The sequence below is a fragment of the Vigna radiata genome, chromosome 11 (genome assembly GCF_000741045.1).
Source record: "Vigna radiata var. radiata cultivar VC1973A chromosome 11, Vradiata_ver6, whole genome shotgun sequence".
Lineage (NCBI taxonomy): Eukaryota > Viridiplantae > Streptophyta > Magnoliopsida > Fabales > Fabaceae > Vigna > Vigna radiata.
Window position 1 is genome coordinate 18,649,981 of NC_028361.1, and position 18,165 is coordinate 18,668,145.

The 18,165-nt window shown below is 32.6% G+C and overlaps 1 protein-coding gene across 3 annotated transcripts in view; it reads right to left on the reverse strand.

The window, feature by feature from the left end:
* Positions 1 to 10,192: 10,192 nt before the first annotated feature.
* The window catches only part of LOC106777592 (mediator of RNA polymerase II transcription subunit 25), a 77,971-nt gene continuing 69,998 nt past the window's right edge, over positions 10,193 to 18,165 (reverse strand). For 2 of the 3 annotated variants that reach the window (XM_022787393.1, XM_014665236.2), the window contains exons 12-15: positions 12,542 to 12,610; positions 12,365 to 12,449; positions 11,230 to 11,316; positions 10,193 to 11,138 (exon numbers count right to left, since the gene is read on the reverse strand). In XM_022787393.1, the coding sequence (XP_022643114.1) occupies positions 10,599 to 11,138; positions 11,230 to 11,316; positions 12,365 to 12,449; positions 12,542 to 12,610 (781 nt within the window). In that variant the 3' untranslated portion in view covers positions 10,193 to 10,598. Of the gene's footprint in view, positions 11,139 to 11,229; positions 11,317 to 11,741; positions 11,908 to 12,364; positions 12,450 to 12,541; positions 12,611 to 18,165 lie in introns of those variants that run through there. The other variant, XR_001376967.2, reaches the window with a different exon arrangement.

Consider the following 18,165-nt stretch of genomic DNA (forward strand, 5'->3'; position numbering starts at 1 on the left):
AAATTAGAATTAGTCACTCTTCGAAATTTTGGTCTAATTTAGTCTTTCAACTTTAAAAATATGTGGATTTAGTCCTTTTAACCAAATTTTGCTAAGTTTATTTAATATTTCAAACATATTTCATGATAACATTTGAGTTGTTTAAACTGTTTAACATATTTTTTCTTTAATATATTGAAAAATATATTTGAAACCTCAAATAAATTTAACAAAATTTAGTTAAAGAGATCAAATTCATGCAATTTTAAAGATAAGAGACTAAATTAGTCTAAAGTTTCAAAAAGAGACTAATTCCAATTTTCACTAAAAATTAACGGACTAAAAACATATTTAAGCAATTCTTAAATAACTATATTAACATATTTAAGAAAATAAAACATTTTTAAACCCTCTACAAATTTGTAGACGTTGAAGACTATCACTTTAATTATAAGACTTATTGAGTTCATTTATCACTTTCTCTTATTCTATCTTTTGCACTCATGGAACAAGTATCTTAAAAAGTTCACAATTTCATCTTTAGCAGCATCAACTTCAAACTAGTAAGAATCCATTGTCATTTTGTCGTCATTATTCTCTACTTTGAGTTGTTCAACTTTTTAAGCCACATTATATATTGTTATTGAAATTGTTTGTGGATAAAAAAATCTAGTTTTTCAATTATAAAATTGACTAACGCCTGCTCTTTTAATGTTTAAAGTTCAAAAGATCTTTTCAATTTTTTTTAAAAAAAAAATTGTCTAAAAAGAGTTTTAAAACTACTCTAAATTATAATAAGTTGGCGGCTTAAATATATTTTTATTCTTAAAAAACTACAAATTTTATATTTAATCTTTAATAAACATATGATTATGTTTTTGTCCTTGAATTTGATTATTTATTATTTGGTCCATGTCATTACATTATCTATGCATGTATCATATGACGATAAACTATACACAGTAACAGATCTTAAAAATATAGAAGAAACCTATGAGAGAGATTTTACAAATTAACTCATACAAAAGTTAATTTTAATTTGCTGAAAAATTAATTAAAATATTCTTTATATTTTCTCTTCCAAGTTATTATAGAAAAAATTGTTCAAATAGACTCAATTTTTAGTAGTAACTTCAATTATTGAAGAAAAATGATTAAATGAGATACTTTTACGTTCATTTAATACATAGTATAAAGATAATAAAAAACTGTTTTTTTTTTTTATGTTTACTCATCATTGAATCATGGCCAATAAGCTTGAACTAAGAATAACTATAGTTGTTTGTTACCATGTACTGAATGTGTTTGGAGTTTACTAGAGTTTTGATTTGTTATTATGTTCAAATTATAAAAATGTTTTTTACTTTTGATTTTCTAGTGTCCAAAACAACCCAACGACAATCATTGTGGGTATTACGTGTGTCGATATATGAAGGAAATTATCAAATACTATGAAGGAGGAACAATAAGTGAGGTAAGTTATCTTCATTGTCATAATTAATTTGTAGTAAAAATTTAATTAACTAATTTTATATTATTTTTCTTTCTTGCAGTATTTTTCTAGTTGCAAATGTCAATAATATTGTGACAATCAAATCATTAAAGTTAGAAAAGATTGGTGTTTACATGTAATTAGTATATGCTTATAGGTTATGTTATAGTCATGTACATGCTTATAGCTATTGATGCGATTATGTTATAGTTTTATATATTATCTTATAAAGCAATGTCATGTCATGACACGTACTAGACGACTTAATGATTATATTTTGAAATATTATTGTACAAAAGTTTTTATTCATATTAATGAACATTCTTTTTTAGACCTTTGTCTTTCTTATATTTTTCTTAATATGTTACATTTTTTTGTATGTAATAGAACCAATAGATAACATAAGTTTGTACATAATAAAACCAAGATTTTATATTTTTTTATTTTGTATTTTATTTTTTAAAATATATTATTAAAAAATTATTCTTTTAAAAAAAATTTAGATCAACAGATAGCGCTTATTTAAAAAGCGCTATCTATGATAAAAAAAAAACGCTATTTATGTACTTTTTTGTAGTAGTGTAAATTGGTTTGGAATATAAAAAATTTAAGTAAAAACCTGTCTGAAATTATAAGATAACCCTTCAAATTTGTTTTGGAAATCTGTTATTTGGACGTGTACCTTTAGTTCATAAGCTTATGCTTGGGAGGGTCATGTTGTCTGGTTTCCTTCATAGTGATTTCAAATTATTAAATTGCAAAGATTTCTCGTTGAATTCTTTCTCTCAAGCTAGCTGGGGTGAAAAATTGTGAATGAGTTCCGACTTTACTTAGTACAGATTTTTAATCCATTTTTAATACTTGTCTCAAGCCTTATATTGTCATATATGTTTCATGTTTAAGCTCTTTCAGTGTTACTTTTGCTCTTAATAGCAATTGCAATTGTTCTTTATAGTAGCATTGAAGAATGAAATTTTGATTTTTTGCTTGTTACCATGCTCTTAGAGGATTTCCTTTTAGTTACATTATCATTTTGAGTTGAGGTATAGAGAATTGATATGAAAGCTGAAACATAGTGACGAGGTTTCCGATTTAAAGTACTAGGTCATTAAATTTTGTGAGGTGTCTGTATTTTTTGTATTTGTCAATACATTCAAAAATATTCATCCTTACATAAATATATATAATTCTGGCTCACTATTACTAATAATGCACACCATATTATTGGTTAAGAAAATATAAGTAATCTCACATTTATTGATTTGTTTACTTTCAAGAGAAAACAAAATTTGTAAATGAAATTGAGAAACACAAGGAGTCTCTAAAAACGTTATCTAACGAGGCCGAAAAGCTTAAGATTGTTATTGGCAATCTTTTCGGGATAAGATTTTTATGTGACTTTTAATTCACATTCTGGCTAGCTGCATTGTATTGGTTAGGTGAATAACTTGTATTTTTGAATGGTTGAAGACTTATTTCTTTGTTGTATGGTATTGGTTAGACAAATAACTTGTATTATTGTGAAACTGGTTGGAGAAGTATACGGTTGTAAAACATGACTTACTATTAGGAATTTAAACTTGTATATGGTATATAGTTGTTTGTTACCATGCACTGAATCTGTTTGGAGTTTACTGGAGTTCTGGTTTGCTGTTATGTTAAAATTATAAAGATGTTTTCTACTTTTGGTTTTCTAGTGTTCAAAACAACCCAACGACAATAATTATGGGTATTACTTGTGTCGATATATGAAGGAAATTATCACATACTGTGAAGGAGGGACAATTCCAACTTATGTAAGTTATCTTCATTTTCATAATTAATTTATAGTAAAAACTTAATTGACTAATTTTATATTATTTCTTTCTTGCAGTATTTTTCTAGTTGCAGATGTCAACAAAATCGTGATAATCAAATCATTGAAGTTAGGAAAGATTGGTGTTTATATGTAATTAGTACATGCTTATAGGTTATGTTATGGTGACGTACATGCTTATAGGTACAAATATGATATATATGTTATGGTTGTATATATTGTCTTATAAAGCAATTCCATGTCATGGCACGTACTAGACGACTCAATGGTTATATTTTGAAACATTATTGTACCAATAGTTTTTCTTCATACATTAAAATAATGAACATTCTTTTTGAGACATTTGTCACTAGTACAAAAACAACATATAACGTCGAATATTTTTGGTTCTTAACGTCAAATTCGAGAACGACGTCATATCAGGAGACGTAAAATTGACGTCGAATTTAAAAGATTTGACGTTAATTTAACATTGAATTTTGTCAATATACGACATTAATCAATTTTTTTTTATTTTTTTAATTAATTGTGATCTTTTTTACAACTCTACGAGACCTGAAAAGCAGAAAAGACAACAAATTTCAATTTTTGGTATTTTATAAAGCATGAACTATGAACATATAGGATCAATCAAAGAACAATAAGAAACAACAAAGAAGTTCAATCATAAAACAAACAAGTTCAATCAAACAATAACAACAAACAAGTTCAACCAAACAACAACAACAACAAACAAGTTTAACAAAAAAACAAACAAGTTATCAACAAATAAGTTCTTCAAAACGAAAACGAAAACGATAACGAAAACTAACCCAGATTCATCGGAATAAAGTGTTGCCACCAGTGAGAGAAAAAGCAAAATGCGCCTATGAAGGACAAGAACACGAAAATAATCGGTGAAAACAAATGAAAATCATACATAAAGTAGTTAATTAACATGCATTTGTGTCAAATGAAATAAAGATTACATGTGATGGTCGTCAAACTTCGTTCGAAAAAAGTTTGAGCAAATAAAAGGATCTCGCGCGCTAAGATAAAGTGAATGAATTTTCAATCTCCCGCTCAATTGTTTTTTTTGAATTCACTAACCTTTTAACGTCTAACGCTGGGGCATTCGACGTTTTATATCCTTTTACGTCGAATTACAATGCTAAACGATGTTTAATAATTGTATTTATTTATAAAAATGACACCGACCATTTTTAAGGTTGACTATTGAGTGGTTTGACGTTAAACGTATGACGTTATATGTTGTTTTTGCACTAGTGTGTCTTTGTCATATTTTTCTTAATATTTTATATTTTTGTTTATATAATAAAACCAATAGATAGCATAGGTTTGTACATAATAAAATCAATATTTTATATTTTCTTTTGAAAACATATTTTATATTTTTTTGAAATATTTTATTATTTTTTTAAAAATTTAGATCAATAGATAATGCTTATTTAAAAAAGCGCTATCTATTTGTCGACCACCAATTGGTGTCTGACAATAAATAACACTTATTTAAATAAGCGTTATCTATTGTTGTTTGGCAATAAATAACACTTATTTAAATAAGTGCTATATATTGTCACACATCAATAGATAACACTTTTTTTAGAAATGTTATCCATTAATATATAACGCTTAAAAAGTGTTTTCTATGATAAAAAAAAAGCGTTATTTATGCATTTTTCTGTAGTAGTAGAACTTGTTGATGATCTAACAACAAGTATGAATTCAAATATGTAACATAAAAGCACTCAAAGACACACATAAAATAGTTTTGGAAAACACCATACATATATTTTTTTTGTGATTTTTCAAAGTTCAACTGGGAAGTAAAGACATTAAAATGACTACACATGACTCTACAACATGGATGGATTTGAAATAAAAAATGACCAAACCTAAAGATGAATAAAGACTCAATAAAAACTAAGAACATGATATCCAACAAATTTAGGAGCATTTAGAAGGCACAAAACAGTTGCCAAAACTACCAAAACAGAACCTAAAAAACATTGATGATAATATTCTGGCAACTCTGACCTTTGTAGAGTGTTTTACTAATAACTTTCTTCAAAAAACTCTAAATGAAATTATTTGTTTTTTTTTTTGAAAACTAGAGTCAAAGGGCTTTAATTTGACTATAAATATGAATTTTTTGGACCGCTAAGCTAGATGCGGTTTAACTTTCAATATCGTAATAATTTATTGCCAGAACAAATGATAGATGGAAAAACACAAGTCAAGTAAGAAAATAACATCAACAACACGTAACAATAAAGGATAGATAAGGACCAAAATACTTAGCTCTTGAAGAACCAAAGCTCTAATGATAACACTCTCCCAGCTAGGTTGGGCCAAAGCTGGAAGGATGCAATGGAGATGATCCCTTAAAGATATATCGTGCAAAAATGTGATGGATCATCAAGGATAGGGGCTGGAAATGCGAAAGCTATGGTGTTTGTGAGGCTAGAAACTCACAACCATATGGTGGTGATATGGTGTTTGCAGGCTCTAAGAGAGGTTAAATAAACTCAAAGAGGAAGATGACTAGAGGGGCCTCATGAGTTACTCTAGTCTTAATCTTAAGATGAGTAATATGGCAAAAAATGGGAAACATAACTTTACTCAACATCAAATTTGATTACAAGAGTGGAGACAAACCCTATATATAGGCAAGGGTGTCTCCTAAAAACCCTAAAAGCATGATCTTCCACCTTTACACTCATTGGCAAAAAATGAGGTCTTCTAAGGAGTGGACAAGTGTCCACAAATCCTCTCTAATGAGGGGAGGACATGTGACCACTCATAAAGCAAAATCCTCTCCATTCCTAGAGTGTCATGTGGCCACTACAAAAGCTAAATCCTCTCTATTGGAAGCATGACACATGACACATACTTTCCACATGGTTTGGATGTCTAGCTTAAGGAAAAATCCTATACTAATAAGGCTTTAATACAAGCCTTAAACAAACCTACCTACTTGGCCAAAATACATGGTCTAAAGAAACCTACACTACTTGCCCAAAATACATGGCCTAAAGAAACCTATACTAATCCAAGTTATGCTCCATGATGGCTCCAAAGGTGGTCCAAAAGGTAGAGTTTAGGCCATCTCCATGGATGACTTCAACTCTTCTTGTAGATTCTTGACCATGGCTAGGGCGTATGTCATCACATCCTTTGTCGTTTCCTTGAACTTTGTTGTACAAACTTGTTCTACAAAACAAGGTGATTCAAGTCGTCTCTCGTCGCGACTTTAAACCTATATGTTAAGAAAAAAATATTTATATGTCTAAACGCTCTCACGTTTTGAACTTTAACCAAATAACATTAAACGATATAAGAATATGAAAATACCATAGGATGACACATAAGACTTAGGCTCAAAAATCCCCAACATAGAAAAACCTTAGGAAATCTCTTAAGTTTGTAGAAAATATAAAAACACCTAAATCAAAACACCCAGATGCAATACTAAATGACTAATAAGTCAAAACGTCTAAGAGAGTTATGTTAAACACGTAAGCTTACTATACCCAACGGGTATTCATTTGAGCTCTCGGGAAAACGAAGAAGTGTCAAGACAATGTCTTCAACAAAAACACTATAAAAGCTTAAACCTAAAACATTATTACTCTAAAAAGTCAAAATCATAAAAAGTGTTTACATTAGTCTAGACGATACCATGAGCCAAAAGTGTTACTTCGTCCAACGATGAAGTTCTTAGTCAACGCTTGGTATCTTTAGAAGAAAAGCTTAATTGTTAAATGTCACTTCAACAGTAGAAAATGAAAAGAACTTTGTTGTTTTGAGCAAGCATTAAATGACATTAAATGCTTAACATTCAAAACCAACAAAAGTGATAAGAGATAACACATATCTACTGCATGCACAATCTACTCTATTATTTGCAGATAACCTACTTTACACATCCACATGCTTCAATTAAAAATCAGAAGTGGACATTAGAGACAAAAAAGATATTCACGGAAAGTTCTTCACTTGAGAAACAATGTCTAAAAGGAGGTACAACCTACTTCAAGCAAAGTACTGAAAAAGAAAGTTTGCTTTGACAAGTTGACTTTAACCAACGACTATTGTACACAAAGAAAGAGAAGACAAAAGAATCAAGGTCAAGAGCTTAGTCTAATGGACATTTATCCAAAAGCCTTTAAATAGAAAATCATTCAAATGAAGAATCAAGAGAAGTGTTCAAAAGAAAATATTCATCCTAAGAAAAGTGTTCAAAAGAAAAGCATATAAAAGCTCAAGAAAAGAAAACATCTAAGCAGAAGAAAAGAAAAATAGTCGAACAATACTCTGCAGCTTCATTGTAATATTTGCTTATTGTTGTAAGAAAGAGAGAAAGAGAAAAGAGAGAAACACCTACGAGTGTTTAGACTATGTTGTATTGTACTCACATCCTTTTTACGAGAGTAATAATTTAAACGACTTGTAAGCAATCGCTGATTACAATTCTGAAGAGAATTAAAATACTTGTTGAACTCCGTGGAATTAAGGAAATCTAGGCAAAGTTGTCTAGTACTAAGAATGATGTGAATTCTTCCATTAATATTATTCAAACCTCCCCACCCCCTCTTCTAGTGTTTTAATCACTATGACCCAATTAAGTATTCTTTTAACAAGTCACTCCCAACTTCAGACATATACAATGTCTTTTATGATCAAAAGATCACAATTTATGCTCACTAAAAAAGGTAGTGTATTTTGATGTGTACAAGGTTTAGGCTTTCTCTGTTGATTTTGTTGATTTGCTTGGAGAAGCATAAAGAGTGATCTTACAAAGCTTTTCGGACAAGGAAAACATTCAATAGAGTTTTGACACTTATAAGCAATGGTTGTTCATCTTATCATCTTCAAAGAGAGTGTTTACATGGGTTCATATAGAAATAATTGAAGAAACAAATGTTGCAATCCTTTTCCATTGTAACTTTGAACTCAAATGAATGTATTCTACTTCTTTTTGCCATCATTTGTCAAGCTTAGAGGTTAAGAAGCATTGAATGTTTCCCGAAACATTAATTTCTCTTCTCTTCTTTACACAAATTTTTTAATAGCTGGCAATAGCTTTTTGCTTCAAAGAGAGATAAAAATGTGTGTCGTATTGAATAAATAGTTGAGCCAAAGTTGACGTATAACTGTGTCAAAATTTGTCAGACATTTCACAACTTTAGCTTGAATCTCAAGAAATATTTTAGTGAATCTTGAATCTTTTGACAATAGATGGTGAAAACATTCCTTGCATCATCATTCACTTACTAGATGTGGTGAAAATCTTCATGCTGCTCTCTATTCTCTGTCAAGCAAACTTTTACGCGTCTATCATACACAACTTTTTCATGTTTTAAGACTTGTTATATTTAAGCACTCAATCAAAATAACATGGCGTTAAACTTTTTCTTTAATGGTCGAACTAATTAAAAGAATGAGGAATCTTTAAAACTTAGCTTGCAAAACTTTGTCTAGATCATCTAATCTTCAAATAAAAATCATCTAATATAACATCTCAAATGGTACATTTGAAAAATTGCAAAGATTTCAAAATATAGTTCTACCCATCCTTCTTGTGTTGTTTTCTAATTTTAACATCTTCCTTTTCTTTCTTTCTCCTTAAACTCCTATCCCGTAAGCTCTTGAAACTTCTAAAGCTCCTTATACCTTATTAAGGTTTCCAGCTCCTCCAAAGTAATAGTTTGCTCATTTCTAAATAGGAAAGAATCTTTAAAATATTGAAACATAGAAAAAAAACTCTAGAAATGAAGGATTTGAATAGTTTTTAAAACTTTTCACAAATAAGTGTTTCAGTGTTTTTGCAAAATTTAGACGGTTTGAAATAGGTGTTAAACACTTAAGTATTTCTAAAAGCGTTTAGAAAAACTTTTAAAAACGAAAACAAGACAAACTTATTTTTTTATTGGTTCGTTCCATACTAAACTACATCCATTTTTCAATTTTAAGAAATTCCACTAATCTTTCAAAAGTTTACAACACGTTTAACCACTTTTAGTATATCATAATCTAACTGACTAGAGTGTTTAACTCCACTGAGTTAAACAACCAAACATTTTAATTCACTTATGAATATACAAACATAACAAATGTGTTTTTAGAAAGCAAACACAAATTATACCTCTCATAGAGAATAAGTTTTCAATACAAAGAAATCTAAAGACTTGTAATAATTTTTTTTTTCAAAGACAATGCTAGACCATGAAAACTTGAGAGTAAATGATAACATAAAACCCAAAATGTATTTTTCTTATCTTCTCTTCATACAATCTTTTTTATATAGTCTTAAAAAAAATTCGTTACACGAAAACATTAACTTTCTCGTAGGTAAATAGTCATTTGAGTTTTCAATGATAACAAAAAAAAAACACAAAAAAAAAATTGAAAGAAAGTATTTTATTTACATTGAAAGGTTTTATGACTATTCAACGAAAATTTCTTAAGACAATTATAATAGGACACATAGATAATCTAACTAACTTCAACACTGTTAGACAATCTCTAGTAAACAGTATTTTATTCCTTCTATCAAACAATTTAATCATCTGATTGAGTTCAAATCGTGATTTAAAGTCAATCATCACAACTATGTCTAAAATATATACTAATACTAGTCAATCTTTTCATCAAATTTTTGGATTCTCTTTTATGGATGTTCTTGTATTAAAAATCACACTACACAAGGAGATTATGTCGTTACTCTCCAATGCAAACAATAATAAGAACCAACATCGGAGATAATTTAAGTTCAAATGTAGGGTAACAGAAAGGGTGGTCAAGTCACCCATAGTAGAAAACAATAAATCTACAATAACTTACCTGCAGGAATACCTAAATAGACATTTAGGTTTATACATGACAAGAAAAAAGAAACGGCATCGTTTACAAGTTTTCATATTTCATCTTTACCCAACGTATTTAAGTATGCATAAATTGTTCTATCCATGTGCCCTATTTGTGAAATTGAGCAACTAGCACTACTCTCGAATTCCAACATTCTCCAGTTCAAAAATATTTTTTAAAAGACAAATCTACCTAACTTTAAAATTAACAAGCTCAAAATAACTTTCTAACATGCTTTTAATATTAACTATTTAGCCAGAGTTTTTAATGGCTAATGGCTAAATTGCAGAAGAAATTAAATGGACATCCTAACGTTTTTCTTAGATAAGGACATTTCAGATAGTAATAAATTATGAGCCAACTGGATACCTGTCACAGATGTTTCATTTCATACAAATACCATACCCTGCGTGATCATGGGGAAACCTATAAAAAATTGAGCTAACTCATGAATCCCCCTCCACCAATGTTTGTTGTTCCCTGGGAAGAAACTTGTCCCTGAGAAACCAGCTGTGACCGCCCAGGGCCTTGAACATAGGCTTGACTGATTCCTGCCCCAACCATCTGTTGCTGCTGAGGCTGCAGTTGCTGTAATTGTGGAAGCTGCTGCTGTTGCTGTAGTTGTGGAATTTGTTGTTGAAGTTGAGGTAGCTGTTGCTGTTGCTGGATTTGTGGATGCTGTTGTTGTTGCAACTGAGAAAGCTGCTGCTGCTGTTGGACCTGAGGCAGTTGTTGCTGCTGTTGTAGCTGAGGAAGCTGCTGCTGCTGTTGTTGCATCTGAGGAAGTTGCTGCTGCTGCTGGAGTTGTTGCTGCTGTTGTTGCATCTGAGGAAGTTGCTGTTGCTGCATGTGAGGAAGTGGCTGCTGCTGTTGCAACTGGGGAAGATGCTGCTGTTGTGATTGCATCTGCTGATGCTGTTGCTGTTGCTGCATTTGTTGCTGCTGCTGGGTGGACAATTGTGGCTTAAATACAACCATATCCTGCCACCATTCAAGGCTTCAAGTAAATAGGCAAGGTATAACAGGCCCAAATTATAATAGAGCCTCAATCAAATCAGCAACTAAATGTTACCCCGGGAAAAAGCATCCCAATCAAGCGGAAGGCTTTGTCAGAAACAGATAGTAGCAAAGTCTGTGATGGTAATTGAATGACTGCACACTGAAATCAAACAACAAATTCAGCACCAGAAAACAATTCCTCCTACAAGAAATGAAACCAATGGTTCATAGCCATAGGGTAATTCTTCATATACAATGTGTTGATAGCAAAGGAAAGCAACCAGAATCATGGGATTTAATCTATGGAAATCAATCAAAATAATGTGATTTTATTTGGACATCAAATTATTAGGAATTGACATGATTAGGATCTTTTTTATTTCCCTTTTTGTTTCTTTTAGACATAGCATTTATGGGAAAGATAATTGTCTGATATTTTAAGGCCTAGATAATAGTGTACAGAATTAATCTCCTCTTCCTATTTACACTTCGCTATTGCATCAATTTCAAAGAATTCAAAAATGTTCACTTTTCCGCATGGTATAATGCATAATCTGAACGTCAACTGTGATACTAAGTTTCTACCTATCTTGTGTGAATTTCAGGCTTTGGAATTGGAGGAGACGATTAGCATTGCTGAAGAATGTGGTGGACAACCTCATTTGGAGAAAAAAGCTAACTCTATCCCGTAGCAAGTTTAGGGTAAAGACCCCAAGATGTAGCCATTCTATTCCAACCACACAGCAATGAACTGCGAAATGCAATTCCAAAAGTTTCAATCTTTTTTTTTTTTGGTAAACCTTCATAACAAAGTACCCTCCAAATTAGAGGAACACATCTAACCATCTCGTAAGGGAATTCTTTAGATTTAAATAAAAATAGTCTCGGATCTTTTGCAAAAAGCTTAAACCTATAGGTTAATTGACCTTTGACTGGTCATTTATTTAGACAAACCATTGCGAGACAGACATGAATGTAACGCAACAAACATAATATTCCTTGAGTTACAAGTATTATTATTCAAAATTGTTTGAGTTAAAATGCTCATAGTACAAAACCCGAATTACATCCATCTTTCACAAGAACTTTAGAGAATACATCGAGGGTAAGTGTACAGGAAATAATTGAAATTGTGACTTAGTACGTAGGAGAAAGGGGATTTAACCGACTGGGAAAAAATAGAAACAAAACACCCAAAGATAACATACCAGCTTCTTTTCCTGCAGCTGAACAAGAAATCCATGCAGGTTCATTGCCCGAAAAACTAGGAAATCTGCCTTTCCTACATATTGTCTGCAAGAAAACAATAAGGACCAATATTAATGAGTGGTTGTGTGTGTGTGTAAGGGGGGATGAGTATGACAATAGTTGAAATAAGGAATTACTTGTTATTCATGTGGTCCTGAGATATAAGCCGAACTATTTGCATTACAGAGGGCCAATTTGCTGCAAGTCTGACATCAAAATCAATAACATATGAGAAGATCAACAAATTAATGAAGTTAACAGAAGATACTAAGGATTCCAATCAGATAATAACATCAAAATCAATGATTCATAGACTCTAACAAACATAACAAGATCTAAATTGATAGTCAAGAATTGTATATACTCCTTTGTTTGATGATGACTGTCTCAAAAAAAAAATAAAACATTCATATCTTTTATACATAAGCAGACAACTTAGAATTTCCAGAAAAAAAAAATGTTATCTTCATCATGGTCTAAACATATAGAATTCATCATATGCATATTACAATCATGAAGCTTTTTCTCCAATAGTAAAGTCTATTACAATCAGCATTGTTCTTACTCTTGCTATCTCCTACGCATGGAAATAGTTTCAACTTAATGCAATCATGCCTTTTTAAATGGTTTCTCTGAAGAAAAAGTTTATATAGCACAACCTCCTGGATTTAAAGTGAGTGACTAATCTCTTGTTTGTAAATTGGATAAAGCTATATGTTGTAATTAGAGAAAATATCTTTAGAATCTTCCTAATTAGAGGAAATAGATATATAATCTTCTATTTTATTTTGTTTTCCTAGTTTTCCTATTTCCCTTTTTAGGAAAATTAAATTATTACAAATAGAGGATATGAGAATGTATTTTTTTATGATTGAGAATAATAAAATCAGTCTTATTTTCAACTTGGTGTTAGAGCTCCCGATTTTGGGGCTCCGTTCCGCTGCACAGTCGCACCGTCACCGCTGTCCGACCGCCGTCGTTGCCGCCGTCGCCGGTTGGGGTCATTGATAGAGCAGAAAGGTGCGCCCAACACCAGCGACCACAACACCGGAAGTCGCTCCGTGAGAGGAGCCGTCACGCGCCTCCACCCTCGCCGGCACGTGTAGCCCACACACCCACCTCCGGCGAGACCCACTCGTCGTCGCCGCCATAGACAGGGTCACCGAGGCCTCTTGAGTCCGTTCCTGGGGTCGATGACGACCCGTTTGGCCTATATTTGAGTAGATATGAGTTTTAAGTTCTGCTCCTTATTTTCAGTGTGACCCACTCGCTGCCGCCGCCATAGACAGAGTCGCCGGAGCCTCCTGAGTCTGTTCCTAGGGTTGGTGACAACCCGTTTGGCCTATATTTGAGTAGATATGAGCTTTTATGTTCTGCTCCTTTTTTTCTCAGTGTGATCCACATGACCCTTTGTGTCGTCTTTAAAAAAAAGGATCTCAAGCACTTGAAAGCAATGGTTGAATCAATGAGTAAGCCCTATGGATCATGTACTCTGTCCATAAAATGTAAGATTTGTCTCAATATTGTTGGTCATATGTCTGAAGGTATTTGGATCCTTGATTCGGGTGCAACTGATCATATGACACGTTTTAGTGCGTTGTTCGACTCATGGTAAAAGAAATAAAGAACAACTTATTACAGTTGTGAATGGTCACGATATACCTATATGCGGCTCTGGGAATATAATTTTTGACTCATCTATTGTATTGAAGGATGTTTTACATGTTCCTCAATTAGCTAAGAGTCTTATCTCTGTGCAAAAACTCAAAGGATTTAAATTGTTCAATAACATTTTTTCCAACTTATTGTGTTTTTCAGGACCTTGTCACGCGAAAGACAATTTTAACTGCTAAGCAGCAGAGTGAGTTGTATTTTTTAGTGTTTGATGACCAAAGCAACGCGAAAATCATGAGTCAACAAGCAGCATCTGAGATGTGGGCAAAATCCCAAATATGGTTACATCATCAAAGGCTTGGGCACCCTTCATTTACCAAAAAGTTTGTTGAGTCTTTTAATTGTGATATTTGTCAATTTTCAAAACACCATCGTGCATCTTATCCTATTAGTCATAAAAAGAGTATTTCTCCATTTAATTTAATTCACTCTATGTTTGGGGTCTTGTCATAGATTCTATTTCTGGAGCCAAATGGTTCGTTACCTTTATTGACGATTGTACCCGTGTCACGTGGACATATCTTATGAAAAATAAATCCGAAGTTTTTCAAATTTGTTAATTTTTCCATTTTGTTCCAATATCAATTTGGAAAAAATATCAAAAGAATTAGGTTTGATAATGATACTAAATATGTGAATCATGAATTTCTCAATTTTTTGTCTCATAATGGTATTGTTCATGAGCTAACATGTGTTAACACCCTTCAACAAAATGGGGTTGCAGAAAGAAAGAATCGTCATCTTCTTGAAGTAACTAGAGCTCTTCTTTTTCAAATGTTTGTTCCAAAAAAATTACTAGAGAGAAGTTGTGTTAACTGCCACATATCTCATCAACAGGTTACCCACTCGTATCTTAAATGACATTAGTCCTATAGAGTCTCGATTGTCTTTTGTTCCTTCTTCCATACTAACGAGTCTACCTAGTCGAGTCTTTGGATATGTTGTTTTTGTTCACTTTCATCATCATAACCGTGGTAAATTAGATCCCAGAGCTCTTAAATGAGTCTTTATTGGGTATCCTTCTAATAAAAAAGGGTACAATCCTTTTATTTCAGTCCACCACTTCAAGGGGAGAAAGCATTTGAAGTGGATGAACTCTCCTTGTCATTACCATGTTTGTCTTTGCAGGATGCTCAAGACCTGAGCAATGAAGCTACCATAGTCCACAGTGAGGAAGAAGACAAATTTTTTGGCAAAAAATATGAAAGAAGAAAACAACCCACTTCGACTCTTGAGCAAGAAGAATTGTCTAATCCGGAAGTGAGGATTCCTGAAGATATCAATGAGGAGGAGGTAACTATTACTGAGGATTTACCCATTGCATTGAGAAAGAAAAGATCATGTGCTAAATGTCCTATTTCTCAGTATGTTTGCACTAACAATCTCTCTGATAAGCACAAAAGTTGTATTGCTGCCATTGATTCCAACAAAATTCCTACCTCAATCTAGGAGGCCATGAAACTTGAACATTGTTATTGAGCCATGAAAGAAGAGATAAATGCACTAGAAAGAAATTCAACTTGGAAAATTGTTGATAAGTCAAGAGACAAGAAGGCAATAGGGTGTAGATGGATATTCATAGTGAAACATAAGGCAGATGGGACAATAGAAAGATATAAAGCTAGATTCGTGACAAAAGGATATACCCAAACATATGGGATTGACTGAGGAGAAATTTGTCCCAGTGACAAAGATGAACACAGTTCGAGTTATTCTCGCTTTGGCTGCTCCTTTTGGATGGGACTTACACCAGCTGGATGTGAAGAATGCCTTTCTTCTTGGAAATCTAGAAGAGGAAGTATACATGGAGATTCCCCTAGGCTTTGAAGTGAAAAATGAAAGAAACAAGGTATGCCTCCTGAAGGAAACATTGTATGGGCTTAAGCAAATCCCCTAGAGCATGGTTTGGAAAATTTACAAAAGCAATGGTTTCCTTGAGATACAGACAAAGCCAAGGAGATCACACCCTTATCATAAAGCACTAGTCTACAGGTAAACTTACTCTATTGCTTGTCTATGTGGATGATATAATTATTGCAGGAGATGATGAAATAGAAAAATTGGCATTAAAGGATAATTTGGCAGCTCAATTTGAAATGAAAGACCTAGGAAAACTCAAATATTTTCTTGGAATAGAGGTTGCCTACTCCAAGAACAAAATTTTCATCTCCCAAAGGAAATATGTACTTGATCTCCTCAAAGAAACAGGAAAGTTAGGATGTAGAACCTCAACAGTTCCTATAGAACAGAATCACAGAATTGGAAGTGAAGAAAGTCCTCCTGTAGAGAAGGCCCAATATTAGAGATTGGTAGGAAAATTGATTTATCTATCACACACAAGACTAGACATTGCTTATGCAGTTAGTGTTGTGAGGCAATTTATGCATGATCCAAGAGAGAGACACATGCAAGCAGTTGACAATATTCTTCAATACTTGAAGTCAAGTCTAGGAAATGGGCTATTATTCATAAGGAAGACACATTGACTATGAAGATATATACTGATGCTGACTATGCATGTTTTATCACTGACAGAATATCTACTTCTGGGGTATTGTGTGTTTCTTGGAGATAGTCTAGTAACATGGAGAAGCAAAAAGAAAGGTAAAGTATCTCGTTTTGTGCAAAAGCTGAATTTCAAGCTATTGCTCAAGGAATGTGTGAAGGACTCTGGATGAAAATCATTTTGGATGATCTTAAAGTCAAAGTGGAGAACCCGACGCAACTACACTGTGACAATAAGTCTGCCATGAGCATGGCCCATAATCCAGTACAACATGATAGAACCAATTACATTGGGATTGACAGACATTTCATCAAAAATAATCTTGACAGAGGCTTTGTGATTACAACTCATGTTCCTATAGAACTTCAAATAGCAGAGATTTTTACAAAAGGGCTTCCTCTGGGTAGATTTCAAGATCTTGTAAGCAAGTTGGGAATGATTGATTGATAATAAAATCAGTCTTATTTTCAACTCTATCATTAGACTAGAAGCATGCACCACAACAAAGATTTGACAGATTGCAAACTACACTACATCAATTTCGATTTGCAAGCAATAAATGTGACTATTCTCTTTTTATTTACAGAAAACAATCTCAGGTTATATATTTTTTGGTATTTGCTGATAATATCATTATCAACGGTAGCGTTGTTACTTTGACTCAACATATTACAACCAAACTTCATGCATCTTTTCTCTTAAACAACTTCGTCATCTTGATTATTTTCTTGGTCTTGAAATTAAATATTCACTTGATAAGTCTATTATTATGACTCAAAGTAAATAGATTTGAGATTTGCTTCATTCACAGAACATATATAGCAGAAGCTCACTCCATTTCTTCCCCTATGGTTTCTAATTGCAAGTTATCCATGCTTGGGGCTGATCTATTTTCTTATCCCACTTTATATCACTCAGTAGTACGTACTTTGCAATATGTCACTCCTACAAGACCCAAAATCAGCTTTCCTGTGAACAAAGTCTGTCAATGTATGGCCAAACCACTGGATTGTCAATGGGTTGTGATAAAACGGATACCACAATATCTTAAAGATTCTTTGTTTCATGGACTACATTTCCAACTTGCGCTTCTTGTCCAATCTTTTGTGATGCTGATTGGACATCTAATATTGATGATAGACATTCTACTTCAGGATCAGCCATCTTCCTAGTGATCTCAAAAGCAACAAGTCATTGCTCGTTTTAGTAATAAGGCTATGCATAGAAGTTTGGCTCAAACTACCACTAAATTAACATGTATTTCTATGTTGGTCACTGAATTGCAAGTTTCCTTTACTACTCCTGTTCTTTGTCACAATCAAAGTGTTGTGTCTATTGCTCACAATCCAGTATTTCATAATTGCACTAAGCACATTGGAGATTGATGTTTTCTTTGTGTAGGAGACGATTATGGGAAAGCAACTCTACATCTAAGCTGTTCCCACTCTTGATCACTGGGAAAATGTGCTGACCAAGCCTCTATCTTTAACTCAGTTTGCATTTTAAAGGCAAACTCTACGTGAAGAATTTTTCTTCTGAAAAATCTTCTCCTTGAATTTGAGAGGGGAAAGGGGAGAGGGT